The 14474-nt window shown below is 39.0% G+C and overlaps 1 protein-coding gene across 2 annotated transcripts in view; it reads left to right on the top strand.

The window, feature by feature from the left end:
* The first annotated feature begins 2063 nt into the window (after positions 1-2063).
* Positions 2064-14474, top strand: part of uvssa (UV-stimulated scaffold protein A) — a 28972-nt gene continuing 16561 nt past the window's right edge. Inside the window, exons 1-7 of one of the 2 annotated variants that reach the window (XM_072663380.1) lie at positions 2064-2178; positions 3333-3503; positions 3620-3950; positions 4042-4162; positions 5137-5490; positions 6055-6164; positions 7088-7216. In XM_072663380.1, coding sequence (XP_072519481.1) covers positions 3394-3503; positions 3620-3950; positions 4042-4162; positions 5137-5490; positions 6055-6164; positions 7088-7216 — 1155 coding nt within the window. In that variant the 5' untranslated portion in view covers positions 2064-2178; positions 3333-3393. Of the gene's footprint in view, positions 2179-2831; positions 2942-3332; positions 3504-3619; positions 3951-4041; positions 4163-5136; positions 5491-6054; positions 6165-7087; positions 7217-14474 lie in introns of those variants that run through there. The other variant, XM_072663381.1, reaches the window with a different exon arrangement.

The raw sequence follows: 14474 nt of genomic DNA, 5'->3' as shown, positions 1-14474 counted from the left end.
AACGTGTTGTGTCATGTAGAGGACATTTACAGTCTTTACAGTGATATATCATTTGTTGGGGTGTGTCGTTCTCAACAGGTGTTCTTGCTTTTCCAAATGGCTGCCATCTTAGAAACCATATTTTATGGGAGCAGGAGATGTAAATAATAATACTCACAGTATGTTTCTAGGATGACGTGGTGGCGCCACAGCTCCTGCATGTTTTGCACAGCTCCAACTGCCTGGAGTTGAAGGTTCAGTCTTCGGTCCCGTCTCTGTCTATGAGGAGTGTAGTGTGTTCCCCTCATGTCTGCGTGAGTTTCCTCTGGGTACTCCAGTTTTCTCCCTCTGGCGCCATGTCCAGGTAGGCTCTGGATATAACAAGGCCATGACCAGGAAGAAGTGGATAAGAAGATGAATGAAAGATGCTTCTGCTTGTTGCTGATTGGTCACAGCCTGTGCCAAAGGACAAGATAGACCTGAAATTTGTAGTCTTGCCAAAATCCATTACCATTACAGAATTGTTCAAAAACTGCCCAGCCACTTAGAGACACAGAAAGTAAGTTTCTAATGCACAAAGAAATGCAGTGGAGTTGAATGGGAATGTCAGTGTCATCACTTCATTATTCTAAAATATTGTAAAGCGCTGCATTTATTTAAACAATATTAGATTTTTTTTTCAATTGTAAAAGTCCATGAATAAAAGAGAAAAGAATAAAGGATAAAAATAATGTTTGTAAAAATTTGTATTCACCTCCTTATATGTTCACTCTGATGGCCTACTCTAGGCAGATTTACACATGGAACATTTTCCTTCTGATTTCTTAAGGATGGATAACTGAATTTCATGTATACTGAATATTATGAGATATTCAGGGACTTGGAATTGTTTTAAATCCATCGCCTAACCTTTATTCTTTAATAACCATTTTTTGAGTACCGTGGAGTGTTCTTTTGTCTTCATAGTGTATTTGTTGCCAGGAATACCAGTTATTAACCAGCGACTAGACCTTCTAGGCATGTGTCTTTATACTGCAATTGCAATGACCGCACTCAGGTGATCTCCATTTCACTAACTGTGAAACTACTAGCACCTGGACCTCTGTTGAATCAGGTCAGTCACATTTAAGGGGGTGAATATTTATGTAATCTCTTGTTTTATATTGATTATATATTTTTAGAAATCTGTTTTCACATTGACATTAAAGAGTTTATTGGGGCTTTTCCTGTTGTAAATTCTTGTAAAAAAAAAAAAAAAAAAAAAAAAAAAAAAAAGCATAATTATGTTGACCATGATTCTGTTTATAAAAGCAATAAAAAAAAGAAAAAGCTTCCAAGGGGGTGAATATTTTATAGGCACTGTATGTAGCTGAATGGAAAATAGAATGGATCTATTATTAATCCCAAGAGTATTGTGCACTGATGTAAAGCGATGGCAAACTTATCTTTACAAATTTAGATTAAACCAAATATACTCTATGACTTAAAAATAATCTAATAAAAGAATCAGATATTTTTTTGGGGAAAGCTTTCATAATACACTGTTTAAAAAGCAAGTCCTGGGGGTGTTGAAAGGTGGGATGTAGTATTTTGCACAAAAACATTAAAAAAAAATAAACCTTACAGTCTTATATTTAAAATTATTATTTTGTTAGCTAGCTGGAACAGTTTTCAGTAAGTCTTTTTTGTCTTATGTCCTCTGACAGTTTAAACTTATGACCATTAAAACGCTGTAGGATAAAACAAAAGCTGGTTAGCTACTGCAGTCAATAGAGACGCTTATATGTTAGATACTATAAAATACAAAAAAAAAACAATAATAAATAAAAAATAATAATAATAATAATAAAAATATAAATAAAATATAAATAAAAATATTTTTATAAATAATAAAAAAGGTATATATATATATTAATCACTTAATTAAGTACATTTAATTAAAACATTTTATTTGAAATGATTTCTGTTTATTGTAGCTACATTTCTGTTAGCTTTTAAGCCGCACTTTTATTTTGAAAGACGCCATATTTCCCCGTTCGCCGGACTGTGTAGGTTGCTGTCTTCACTCACTGATGATACAAAGATTCAGCCACAGTCACCATCGATGTTCCGCAGAGAAACAGATTCACTACAGAAAAATATGACTTTACAGTTCTTGGTTATTGAATTATGACCCGGTTAAGGCTCCTCTGCCTGTAGGTAAGGTGTAAGGTTGGTTTTGGGGAAGACTGCTGTGGAGGACACTGGTCTCATATGTTTATCATCGTGTCTCATTAAAGCATCTTGTTTATCGGGAGTGAGTGGACTCACAGGTGTGAGGACTTTTAGGAAAAAGGTTGTGAAAGAGGCTGAAGAAGGAGAGGGGAAAGCTAGGTTAGCTAGTGCCAGAGTCCCTGGGTTCCCTGTGTTTAGCATCACGTCTAGAAAGTGTGTTCTTGTGTGTTTGCTCTAGCTAACATGACTGTCTTGGTTAGCTGAGTGTATTAATTAATTAATTAATTAATTAATTAATTAATTAATAAAGTACTCCATTAGTTCAGCCACCCATGTTAAAAAAGCAAATTCCACTGATTTGACACACAGTTATTCAGAGTGGCTGGATGTGGTGGTGGGAGGAACTGGGTAGGGTAGGTGTCAGCAGCACAAATGTAGCTATCTAGTCCCTTGATTAACTAGCTATCTAAAACAGCACTAGACCCACATGTCTTCTGAGTTTTATGTGTAAAATCTGATGATGCTAAAATTATGTAGATCCATAAAAAGGAAAAACAGCGGTTAGAGCTCTGGGCTATTGATGAACCCCCTGGGTTCTATACCCGGACTCGGCAAGCTGCCACTAGTGCTCCCCGAGAGCTGCCCACCTCTCCGGGCATGTGTGTTCACAGTCACTGTGTGTGTTTCACTGGTGTTCGCTGCACGGATGGGTCAAAGGCGGAAATTCCATCTGTGTCCGAAACAAATGGTGAATAGGGTTGTCTTGTCCTGTCTTGTTTCTTGTCACTAGTTTTGTGAACAGTTCTGACTCTGCAAGGTTCTCTAAAATGATGCATTGCACATAAAAAAAAAAAAAAACATTTAACCATTCTATGCAGATTCTGGAAAACATCAGCATAAATGTTGAATTACAGATTGTAGATTCAGAGAAACAGTTACTTACAGTGCTTATGTTCTTGTTTTAACCCCTTAAACTGCCTATGGACCAGCGAAAGTGGACCGAAAGTGTTCTTACAAACCTCTGTTACCAAAGAATAGCCCCATCAGATGCCCCTGTAGTTACTGAATAACACGTCTTGGTGTGTAATAAGTGTAAAAAGGGGTTAAGTTAATTTGTTTTCTTCCGTTTAAACACCCAGATTTCCATGCAGGATCGTTCTGAACCGTTCTGAATGTGGTTTCTGACTTCAGTAGAAAAGGATGGACCAGGAAAAGCGGGAAAAACTGTCAGAGCTGGTGGAGGAGCTGACTACCTCTGGAGAACCACAGCTCAATGAAGCAAAAATGAAGGAAGTGAAAAAGATTTGCAAGTAAGAGAGATATTACTGATACTAAACTGAGCAACTTTTGGCTGTATATTTAACCTGTAGTCTCCCCTCTCTCCAGACTTTCTCTCACTCTTTATGGTTTACTCTTCACATTGCAGACTCTCCAACGACTACATCGACCATTTCTATCACCTCATCATGACCCAGCTAAACCAGGATCATGCAGAGATTCGCCTTTCTGCCTTTCAGATGGCCACTGAGCTTTTCAGCCGTTCTCATCACTTCAGAGTCTTGTTAGTAACTAACCTCCAGGAATTTCTGGAGCTAACGGTGGAGACGGATATCGAGCAGCCGCTGCCGCCACCCAAAGAAGTGGCCAAAAAGCTCAAGACCCAGGCCATTCAGACTGTGCAAGCGTGGCAGGCCACATATGGGGAGGCCTACAAGAAGCTGGCTTTGGGCTATCACTTTCTCAAGCAAGTTAAAAAGGTAGGGCTCTACCTTCCTAAATCTAAAGCAGCATTGTTTTTTTAAAGCAACAGTTCTTTTCTAATCTACATGTCTTTCTCATTGTTCCCAGGTAGATTTTCGGGATGTTGAAGCCAGAACACTGGCTGAGCGAAAGAGGCAGGAGGAGAAACAGCAGAGACTTGAGAGAATTTATAAGGAAAAGCTTGAAAAGGCCAAGCAGGAGATGGAGGGTAGGGCTATACCATTTTTTAAAATCCTGCTGTATGTCTCAAGTGGGTGTGTTTGCGGCCACGTTTACGTTTGCATTAGTGGTGTGAATCTATTAAAACGTGAAATCGAATTAATCACAACACTATTCTGTGATTAATCAGGATTAATCACAAGTTAAAATGCTAGTAAGCACATCGTTGAATTTTTGCTTGGGAAAACTGTGTGTGGCATGCCACAAACTGGCTAGAGGAATCATTTTTTTTTATTCTTATTCTTATAATATCTCTGTGTAGTTTTGAGAGCTTTGGCCTCGGGCACAGCGAAGCTTGGGCACAGAAGTTTCAATGGAGAAAACAACTTCTTAAGAGATAAATGAATGGATTAAGCAAGCTAAGAGATGAGCAGCTGTTTATATAACAGCTGAATGTTAAATTACAAAAATAGTTAAATTAGTGTTAAATTTGCAGATTAATAATTTCAGTTAAGATGTAAACATTAACAGCACTACATTACTTTTTTGACATTTATCTGACACTCTTATCCAGAGTAACTGAATCAAGTTGTACAAACAGTGCTTTGCTCAAGGACTCCCATTGGTGTAGTGTGGTGTGCTTGCTTGACTTAGGGGAAGGTGTCAGTTACTCACTATGCTACACCAACCAGATGCATTTGGATATATATATATATATATATATATATATATATATATATATATATATATTATGCATACTGTCTAGCTTTTGAAAGAAATGTGGAAAATATCTATTATTATTAATATTTAACCTCTGCAGACTAAAAGGTTCTTAAGTGCATCATTAGATCCTTCAATCCTGTTGGCTCTGTTTTCTGCTAATGTGAACACAGGGTAAAGCTGTGTGCATCTTGTGTTAAGTAACGTCAGTTCTCTTCAGATGAGATGAGTTTATTCAAAGTAACTGCTCAGACTGTGAGAAAGTCCTTAGTAACATTCTGTCTGAATGTCTTTACCTCTCAGAAATGTCTACTGAGATCGAGGAATCCCTGACCGAGATCAACAACTGCCTGACGCTACTCATGCCAGACAGCTTCAATCTGTTCAGCAATGAGCCAACTGTGGCCAGCAACGGGGCTACCTCCACCTGTGCTGAGCCTGACCAAGACACCGGGGTCTGGGATGAACAGCCGTGCTGCAGCAAAGCCTTGAGCGAAGTGGGAGAAGAAAGGATTGCAGATGTAACCACAAGTGAAGAAGAGAAAGAGAAGAATAGTGAAGATGCGGACATGGAGGAGCTTGCAGATGAGGACATGTTTATCCGCAGCACTGGGCTGATGTCTCACAGATATCAACTGGACCTGAACGTGCCCATAGGTTGGTTTGGCTTGGTTTTTGGTCTCTGATGTTTAGGTGGTGTACAATTGTAAAATATTTTAACCTGTGAGCCTGTTTGATTAATTAACTCTGTAGTGTATTGCGACTACTGTGCAGTTTGATAAGGAGCAACTGATCCATGTGGTGGAGAACAGTGAGAGCGTCTTACATAGCCTGTTTACACCGGGCCCATTTACATAAAAACAGTTACATTACATAAAAAGTCACTTCAGTGTGATGCTGGCCACCTCAGAGCACATTGGTTTCCCTGTGATGTTGCATCAGCGGCAGTCATGTGGGGTCATGTCAGTCATCACCCTCCCAGTGTTGGGAGTATTTCACGTGATAGGGGGAGTTCTAACGAGTGGGTTAGGTAATTGGCTAACTAAAATTGGAGAGATAAATTGGGTAAAAATATACTACGTATCCTTATGATGACCAACTGTTATAGCTAGACTCATACAACAGAAATTCCATGTTTGTGATGAATAAAATACTTGCTCATTTATTATTTTAAACACACAAATGTCATGTAGGACAATTACATCTCTTACATGTTCCTAGATCTAAATGTGAAGGAGACTGAGGAGAATGAGGCAGTAGTGAACAACATAAGAGACTTGCACAGAGTCATCAATAGCCGGCATCTTCCAATGGTCCAATCGTGGATTCAGGTATGTCGTAGACACAGATCCACCATCACAATTGCTAAGATCTTAAAGGGAAGTTAAAGGAGAAACATTTGGCTATGCAAAGAAACCTTTGGGTGTGCCATGAACCCCAGACAAGGGCAAATGATTCTCTGCACTTTTGAACACAATATTTGATGTCAAGTTGGTACAGTTATTAAAGTTGATCGCAGTTGTTTACTGTAGCATCTAGTTTTTTTGCTTTTCAGGTGTCTGATGTGAACTTTTTTTTTTTTTTTTTTATCCGTTGAGGGAAGGGGCAAATATATGTACATGAAACAATGCGTTAACATGCGTTAACATTCATTGATCTCACACCATGGTTGTCTTATGAAGGTGTTATAGCATCAAAGCAGAATTCATAAGAATTAAAGAACACAACAAAAGTTCTAAGTTCTTCCTTGATCATATAACACCTTTATAAGACAACCATGAATAGTGTGTGGTGCAGGGGCAGTGGTGGCTCAGCGGTTAGAGCGCGAGATAACAGGGTTGTGGGTTTCGATTCCTGGGCTCGGCAAGCTGCCACTGTTGGGCCCTTGAGCAAGGCCCTTTACCCTCTCTGCTCCCCGGGTGCTGGAGTTGGCTGCCCACCGCTCTGGGTGTGTGTGTGTACTCACTGCCCCTAACACAGTGAGTGAGTGTGTGTTCACTACCAGATGGGTTAAATGCGGAGGACACATTTCGCATCACTGTACAGTGACAAATACGTGCACCTTTACCTTTACCTTAAATACGTAACAGTAACAGTAAAATAAATTTTATTGAGCAGATATAGTGTATGTATTTTTTGCAAAAAAAATTTTTTTGCAGCCCAATTGATAACCTTTTTTTATTTTCATTGTCATTTTGAGTGAGATGAGAGAATTTCTTTTCCTGCTTTAATTCTGACTGCAATTGATCTCCAGGTCTTCACGAAGGTTGGTGTGGAAGAACAGCTGATGAGGCGAGCCACTGACCTCAAGAAATCTCTTGACAAAGCTTTGAGGAAACACGATGAGCTGCATATAGACTACAAATTAAGACAGAGAAGAGTGGTGAGTCTCCTTCCATTTATTTTTTCTTTCTCACAGTCAGTGTAAAGATGTGAGTAACCAGGGTTCACCAGAGGAGGGCACCATTTCACCATATTTGAGAGACTGATGCGTCAAAGTTCAGTGGAATTGTGCAAGAGGAACAGAACTGTCCTGATTTTGATAACTGTATAAGGGATACCACATTTGTTTCTAAAGAAGTCCCACAGTAACTACTTGCTCTGAAGAAGTGAAATGTTGGTTGTTTCTAAATTCATCCGTTGCCATAACTTCAAATTGATGATGAAAATTCCAGCTAAATCGCTGCAGCAATGAGCAAATGGTTAGTCGAACATTTTGCAAATGCGCTGACAATAGTGGCGAAGTGCAATGCATCAGGCTCGAGATTAGCTCGGCGAGCGAGTCGGGAGGCACAGCTCGGCTGTTAATGGAGATCGGCGCAGCACGGGGTGGAATGGGACACACCTAGCAGTTAGGAGACACATCATTATGACACATGATATCCGCTTTTAACTGGGCGAAAAGAGCGAGCTAGGGAGAGGGAATGGAGGCAAGTGACAGTGACAAAGCGCTTTACTGCACCCTATAAAGGTTTATCACTGTCAGTGGCCATTTCCAATGCAAAAAGCCAGTGCTTTGTGATAAAGCAGCAACTTAAAGCCCTTTATCATAATTAGTTTTTCCTTTTTACCCTTAAAAGCATTCCATTACTTTATGTGCTTTATCATGGCCCTGACATGGATGGAATTGCTTTTTTTTTTTTTTTTTTTTTTTAATTTGACTCCACAAACTGCTGATTGGTGAACTGGTAATATACATTACAAAAAGTCTGTTGTATAAAAAATAAAATGTAAACTTAAAAAGTCAATTTTGTAAAAATTATTAGATTTTATTTCATATATGTGTATATATATATATTTTTTTACAAAATTGACTCTTTAGTTTAAATTGTATTCTTAAGATATATATGTATACATATAATTATTTAAAGCACACTTTGCTTTTTGAAATAAGTTATCATATCTGAATAAAAGAAATGTATGAAAATAATACTATAGCAAAAAATCACTACTTCCTGTCTAATTGACCAGACGTTAAGGAAATACATGCCTCATACATAAAGCTCTGGCATTAGCTCCTCTTCCCTTGCCCATCAGATAACTATAGCTGTTGACATTTCAAACAAGCATAATGCACCGCTGTGTTGTGATGGCACAGCCTCCATTTAATTATTGGTCATGGGGGTTTTGTGTTAAGCACCCTGAATTTGTAGAGCAGACACCTTTTCGACTTCCCAAAAGAGGAGCACATTTACCATGCAGCCAGGGGGAATACTGCATTGTTTACACCGATAAGGCATCTTATCAGGACGGTGAGGAAGAGCAATAATTGATGTGTCTCAGGTTGTTGTTTTTTTTTCCCCCCATTGGCAAACTCAAGATAAACCGTGTCTATCTCCGCTTCCTTTCTTCATTCCAAACCTATCAGGGATGCTTTACTATGTTTTTGCAATTCTTGTACCAGGGTAATGCCTTATTAAGCTTGGTGTAAGCAAAGGCTATAAAGTAAAGGTAATACATTAGGATCCAAGCTAACCTACCCTATAAAACAGGCCTGCAGGCTTCTGAGCTGTTAATCTGTGCTAAAAACCTTATTCATTAAATTCAAAGTGTAATTATATGAAAAGTTTGCAAAAGGTAATTCTCAGTTTTATTTTCAAATTTATTTCATTTGCTAATGTTAGTGTTTTAATTTCCTTTAGTTTTCTTGAACTTGTCATTAAGCTCTGAGCTCTAAGTCTGGGTTTAATATACGAGGGATCTGATTGAGGCTAAGCATCCTTAAGAGACTTAAGATGCCTTAAATGGCAATGATTTTTGTGGAAAATAAAAATGAGATATATTAACTCTAAATGCTCCTTCTCCCCTACCTCTGTTCTGGCTCTTCTCAAAGAAAAAAAGTCTAACCTAAACCTAAAAATTGTGTTGTTTGTTTCTGATCTCAGGTAGGAACAGAGCAGCTTCTCTAACAACCCTCACAGTTGCAAAATTTCAAATACCCTTGACAACACCAAACACTAGATCATCATATGCGCTTGCATTACATAACTGGCTAAATCTGAACCCTTAAGCAATGCTCTAGGAGCCTAAATGCATAGTTGTATGTAAATTCTATTTTAGGGTTAAAATGGGGCCCTTTTTTAAATGTACTCTTCAAATTTGACCATAACTGACCTGCATTTAACCCCCGGGGGAAGCCAGTGGGGCTCTAGAGGGTTTAAGGTCTCATTTACCCCAATCCCCCAGACAGCGGCAGTCTCTGAGAGGGCCCATTACACTGTGGTAAATTAAGAGACCTCCATCCATCATCTGCTGTTTATCTGCATCACACACATTTCCAACAGCCGTCAAAGCACCGTCGCTATTGCTTACCTGTAATCGCTAGTCAAACTTCAGATCACAGCTAAAGGCAGTCGATGGTGTTTTTAACACATAGTCCAGCTTCAACTGAACCTTTTAAGAGGTTGAGCTTATGGGTCCTTATGGGGGCCCACACCTTGTTTCTCGCTCTAATAACTACAGTATACTTTAAGGTTTTGTGTAAGTAAAAAATATTGAGTAATATGTCTATCATTTCTTTTTTCATATACATATGCATATATATATAAATTCATTTTTATTGACATTTATGAAGACTAATAGCAATATTACGCTTCAGGGAAACAGAAACTCATTTGAAAACAAAGTAAAGTAGCATTTCACCTGCATAGCTTTTATTCGAATGCTTATGCTTTAATGTTTTGGCATATTACCTTTTTGTTTGTTGTTACTTTGTCCCTCTCTTTGTATTCTTAAACCGGTGCACCAAATACCTGTGAAGGTTATTTCCATTAAAGGCAGGCGGTCCTGGCCTACCTGAACATGTACCCCAAAATAGGCTACTACATACTCTGGTATAATGTATGCAAAGTTGTGTGCTTTTAAAGTGAGCGCTGTCTCAGAGAGGCGCTTTGTGGCAAAGGCACGTTAAATTGCCTCCAGAGACAATGGCGGGCAACTTCACAAGGTTCTCTCTTTCTTTCTCTTTCACCGGACAGCCCGAGTACTTGCCAAGCCTCGGAGCATTTCATTCCATTCGGTGGCCAGTGAGCCTGCCAGTCCATACACCTGAGTTATTGGTTTGCTGTAATAATTTGCAAGACCTTCCCAGTAAGAGAGGAGATTAGCATATAAATAGCAGATGCACGGAGGACCATCACAGCTGAGTACATTTAATTTTTAGTTTATAAGATTGAATGGTTTTTTAAACGCATGGCCATCAAACTTGGCCAAAGACAAATGAAGTCGAGAGTTCAGTTGTCCGAGGCTGCCTCCTCGGATCATTTTTTAAAAGGATAACAGACTTGCTTAAAGGAGTGCGGCCGGCGGACGCTTCCCTAGGCACAAAGTAATTGAGATTGCTTACAGAGTTAATTAGACCATACAAAATATATTGGGAGGGCATGGAGAGCACTTTAGCCCTGCTGGAATGTGTTTTTTCTTTCTTTCTTTTTTTTTTTTTTTTTTTTTTACTCTTCTCATAAGTGGGGGATATTTAACCGGAACCTCATTATCTGCCCCCTTCTCCCAGCCAAGGAGACGGAGGTTGACACAGCCAGCACGCAATCAATAGAGTTCACTGCGAATGTCTTAAAGCGGCCTACTCAGGAGCACACACACTGCTTAATATTCACTTTTATTCTAATATGGTCCCTGCTCTGTTAATGCTTAGGCCACTTTGCAGTGCTTGGAGATAATACCTCACCAGTTTTGACTCAGATAATGAATTTCTTTAAATGCGCTTCATCACGTTAAACTTTTTAAAAGTGTAGCTAAACTGCTGCTTTTTAAATACCAGTCTGTGCATAATAACCGGAACAGTAATAATAAATAGCCTATAAGTGAAGTATCGTAAACAGTGCAAGTCCACTCTTTAGCTGGGTATGCTGGCCAAATCTTGCTCCCGCTGCAGAGTCCAAAAAACTTTCCTTAAAGGTGGGGGATGAGGGGTTTAGAAGAGAAATGAAAAGAAGAGTTGTTTATTCCATACAAGTTATAGAGGCGGCCAAGCAAACGGTGTGTTTTAAATGCAAAGGAGACACTAAAAGGTGGGCTCCATATGTTAGCCGGGCCTGTGTCAGCGAAATGCCTCCATATAGAGACCGATTCTCTTCACCACAGCTTTTCCTGTAGAAGACTTACAATCCTGCCATCACCAGTTGGCAGTGCAGATTTTATCACAGCAGAATTAAAGTGAATTAAAAATAAAATAACGCTGCCTGACCCAAGAATTCCAGCACTGTTGGTAATCTCTTCCCACTGCTTTTTAATCCATCAAGGTGGAAATAACTGCATTGGATTAAAGGAGGCAACACTTATAAACAAAATAGCAATCTCCTTTTTCACCGACTGCTGGCTGCAAGGAATGAAAAAGTGTATTGATGTGGGGAATAATGTTTTAAGTAGGACTTTTACTTTTAAGAGCGAGTTCGCTGTGAGGTAGGGGTGTAGGTGTTGAGGCTGCTGTAGGTTTCACAGGGAGATTTCCATTTTTGTCGGATACTCATAAAACTTTGGGAAAGAAATAAAGGCCTAAAACTCTTTGCCGAATGTGCATCTGATAACAGGTGTGCTCTTAAAAACAGGTTCTTCAAAGGGTTCTTTGAGCGATGCCATAGAAGAACTACTTTTTGTTTAATGATGTGAAGAACATTTTAGATGGGTAAAGAACCTTTTCTGAAAACCTTGTTTTCTGAAGCAATTTTATTTGTATGGGTGTGAACTCTCCAACTTTTGCTTAATCAATGAAACCAAGTCATTCTACCAAACTGGTGCAATTTGCATCACACCAACATTGGATGTAATGCATTAAGCACAAACATTGTACTTACATACAGCATTTGTGTTTCCAAAGTTCTTGTTAAAATGATCTATTAGAAGGTAATTTAAATTAAAGTAATTAATTAAAGAGTAATATAATAGTTTCTGTTTATTATTATTATTATTATTATTATTATTTACCAATTTTACATGACAAATCACAGCTTGTCTAATACCTGTAGTACTACCAATAGGACTCTCTGGAGCAGATAAACATGAACATATTGGTACCATGCCTAATGTTTTCTGGAATGATGGTGCTCCATCCAATACTTTTGGAAGGAGTTGTAGATGAGGCAGGGTGGTGATCATCCAACATCCTGACCGCCACTAAGACTTTTTTAACTGAAAGGAATCAAACCCTCACAGCAGTGCTTCGAAATCCCAGTAGAGGCAGGATATGTTATTTTCAATACCCTTGATTTCAGAAAATGAATTAGCAGATGTCCCAATACTTTTGTCCATATAGTGTATTTATAAACAATATGATTTGTGTGCGTCCCTCAATTTAACTTTACTTTACTTTAAGTTACATCATTTGAGCATTTTGGGCAACCAGGACCAAATACACAAAATTTGTGATTTTCTTTTTTGTTGTTTATTATGAGCCATCAAGCTAAATCCAACCACCCTGTCACACAAAATACATAGGGAAGTGTTTTTATTAACATTTTGTGCTAATAATTAAAATAAATTATATTTTAAAATGTGTGGTGTGTGTTCGGTTAGGAACTTGACCACATGAAGAACTATGTCCATTTTAGGATGAAATTTACCGTCCATCCTGTCCAGGAATCCATCCCTTCACACACCACCCTGTCCCGTTGTACTGTGTACTGTGTTGTACACGTTGTAATGATAATAGAGATTTTCTGCTTAATGTGGGAAAACAAATTTTGGATCATCAACATCTTATTTATTTATTTATTTATTTATTTAGAAAGTTGTATCGTAGTAATGACACCCATTTCATAGAATGATTCAACCCATGTTTAATACCATTCACGCATTTGTATTGGTATCCTTGTATCGGCCCTCTGAAACATAGGCCTCGCCTATCCCTCTCACCCTCTCATCATTATGTATAACGTTTAAAAACCAGAACTGCAGACTCCAGCGTTTTAAGCAAAGCTAGTTGTCCAGCTAAGGACTTGTTTTCCTCCACAGCTCCAGTAAAAGCACAGCTATCACCGCGCCTCACTCAGCCAACAGCCCACCAGCGTGCGTAATTGAGACCTCATCCAAAGACAGTTTATACCTTAATCTGCAATTGTCAACACGGCCCGCCTGCAGTAATGAAAAAGAAAATAAAAAAAGAAAGCGGAGGAATAAAAAGGAATAGGCAAAGCGAGCTTTGATCACCCTTTAGTGCCTGATATAGAGGTAATCATGGAGGCAATTAAGCAGAATAAATGGAAAAAAAAGCGTGTGCTTGGGAACCGCACCTCGTGCAATGCCCTCGAAAAAAGGAAGGGCACACACATTATGTATACCGTTTTATGAAAACGACCCCCATATTTAAAAACTGGCATTCTGTTATGCATTGTAGCACAGGGAACGGTTAAGCACCTTTTGAGTAAATTAAAAGGCATAAATTCTGTTTAGCGCTGATGCGGACGCCTCCCCGAGCGCGGGGTTTCTCGTGCCGAGTGGAGCGGAGGAAAGAAGAGGAAGGGGGGAATGGGGGGGTGGGGGTCTAGAGGGATAAGAGAGCCTTGGGTTGCTTTTCACCTTTCATAAATTCCAGCCCGGGGATTTTCTATACCTTAAAAAAAAAGAAAAAAAAAAAAAAAGAAATAATAATTTGCAGGCCAGCGGCTCATTGTTATTCTGTATAGATTGATGGTGGTCATTTACCCGCCTAGGGAAGTTAAGTGCTCCTGTCAGTCCTGAAGAGCATAATTGGGAGGTTCCACAGGTCAGCGCCGGTGACAGTTTTCTCTTTTGATTAGTGTTAGAGTGATAACAAAACTTACAGGCCGGATGATGGATGAGAATGTGCAGGCTCCAGGTGGAAGAGGAAGCGGGGTAGAAAGCAGAGCTCACCTGCCACCTCTGACTACTGGCTAGCCACCATTTGCGCCAGGCAGCCTGATCAGCAAATTAATATGAAAACACTGGGTTCATATTCATAAATTTGTTAAACTCTCAAAGTTAACTTTGCATATGTGTTCTCTGTCTTGTAAAAATACAGCATTTTTCTGGAGATCACTAGCAATAATGTCACAAATAGGCCAAGCATGTAATGTTGTTTACCATTTTTGTGTTTCTTCAGAAGCATAACTAGAGATTTAAAGATGGTGCTAAGCCTTCCCTTTGGGGGGTCTAAGACTGGCTTGCAT

This window comes from Salminus brasiliensis, chromosome 19 (assembly GCF_030463535.1).
Source record: "Salminus brasiliensis chromosome 19, fSalBra1.hap2, whole genome shotgun sequence".
Lineage (NCBI taxonomy): Eukaryota > Metazoa > Chordata > Actinopteri > Characiformes > Bryconidae > Salminus > Salminus brasiliensis.
This window is presented reverse-complemented; position numbering and strand designations above follow the sequence as displayed.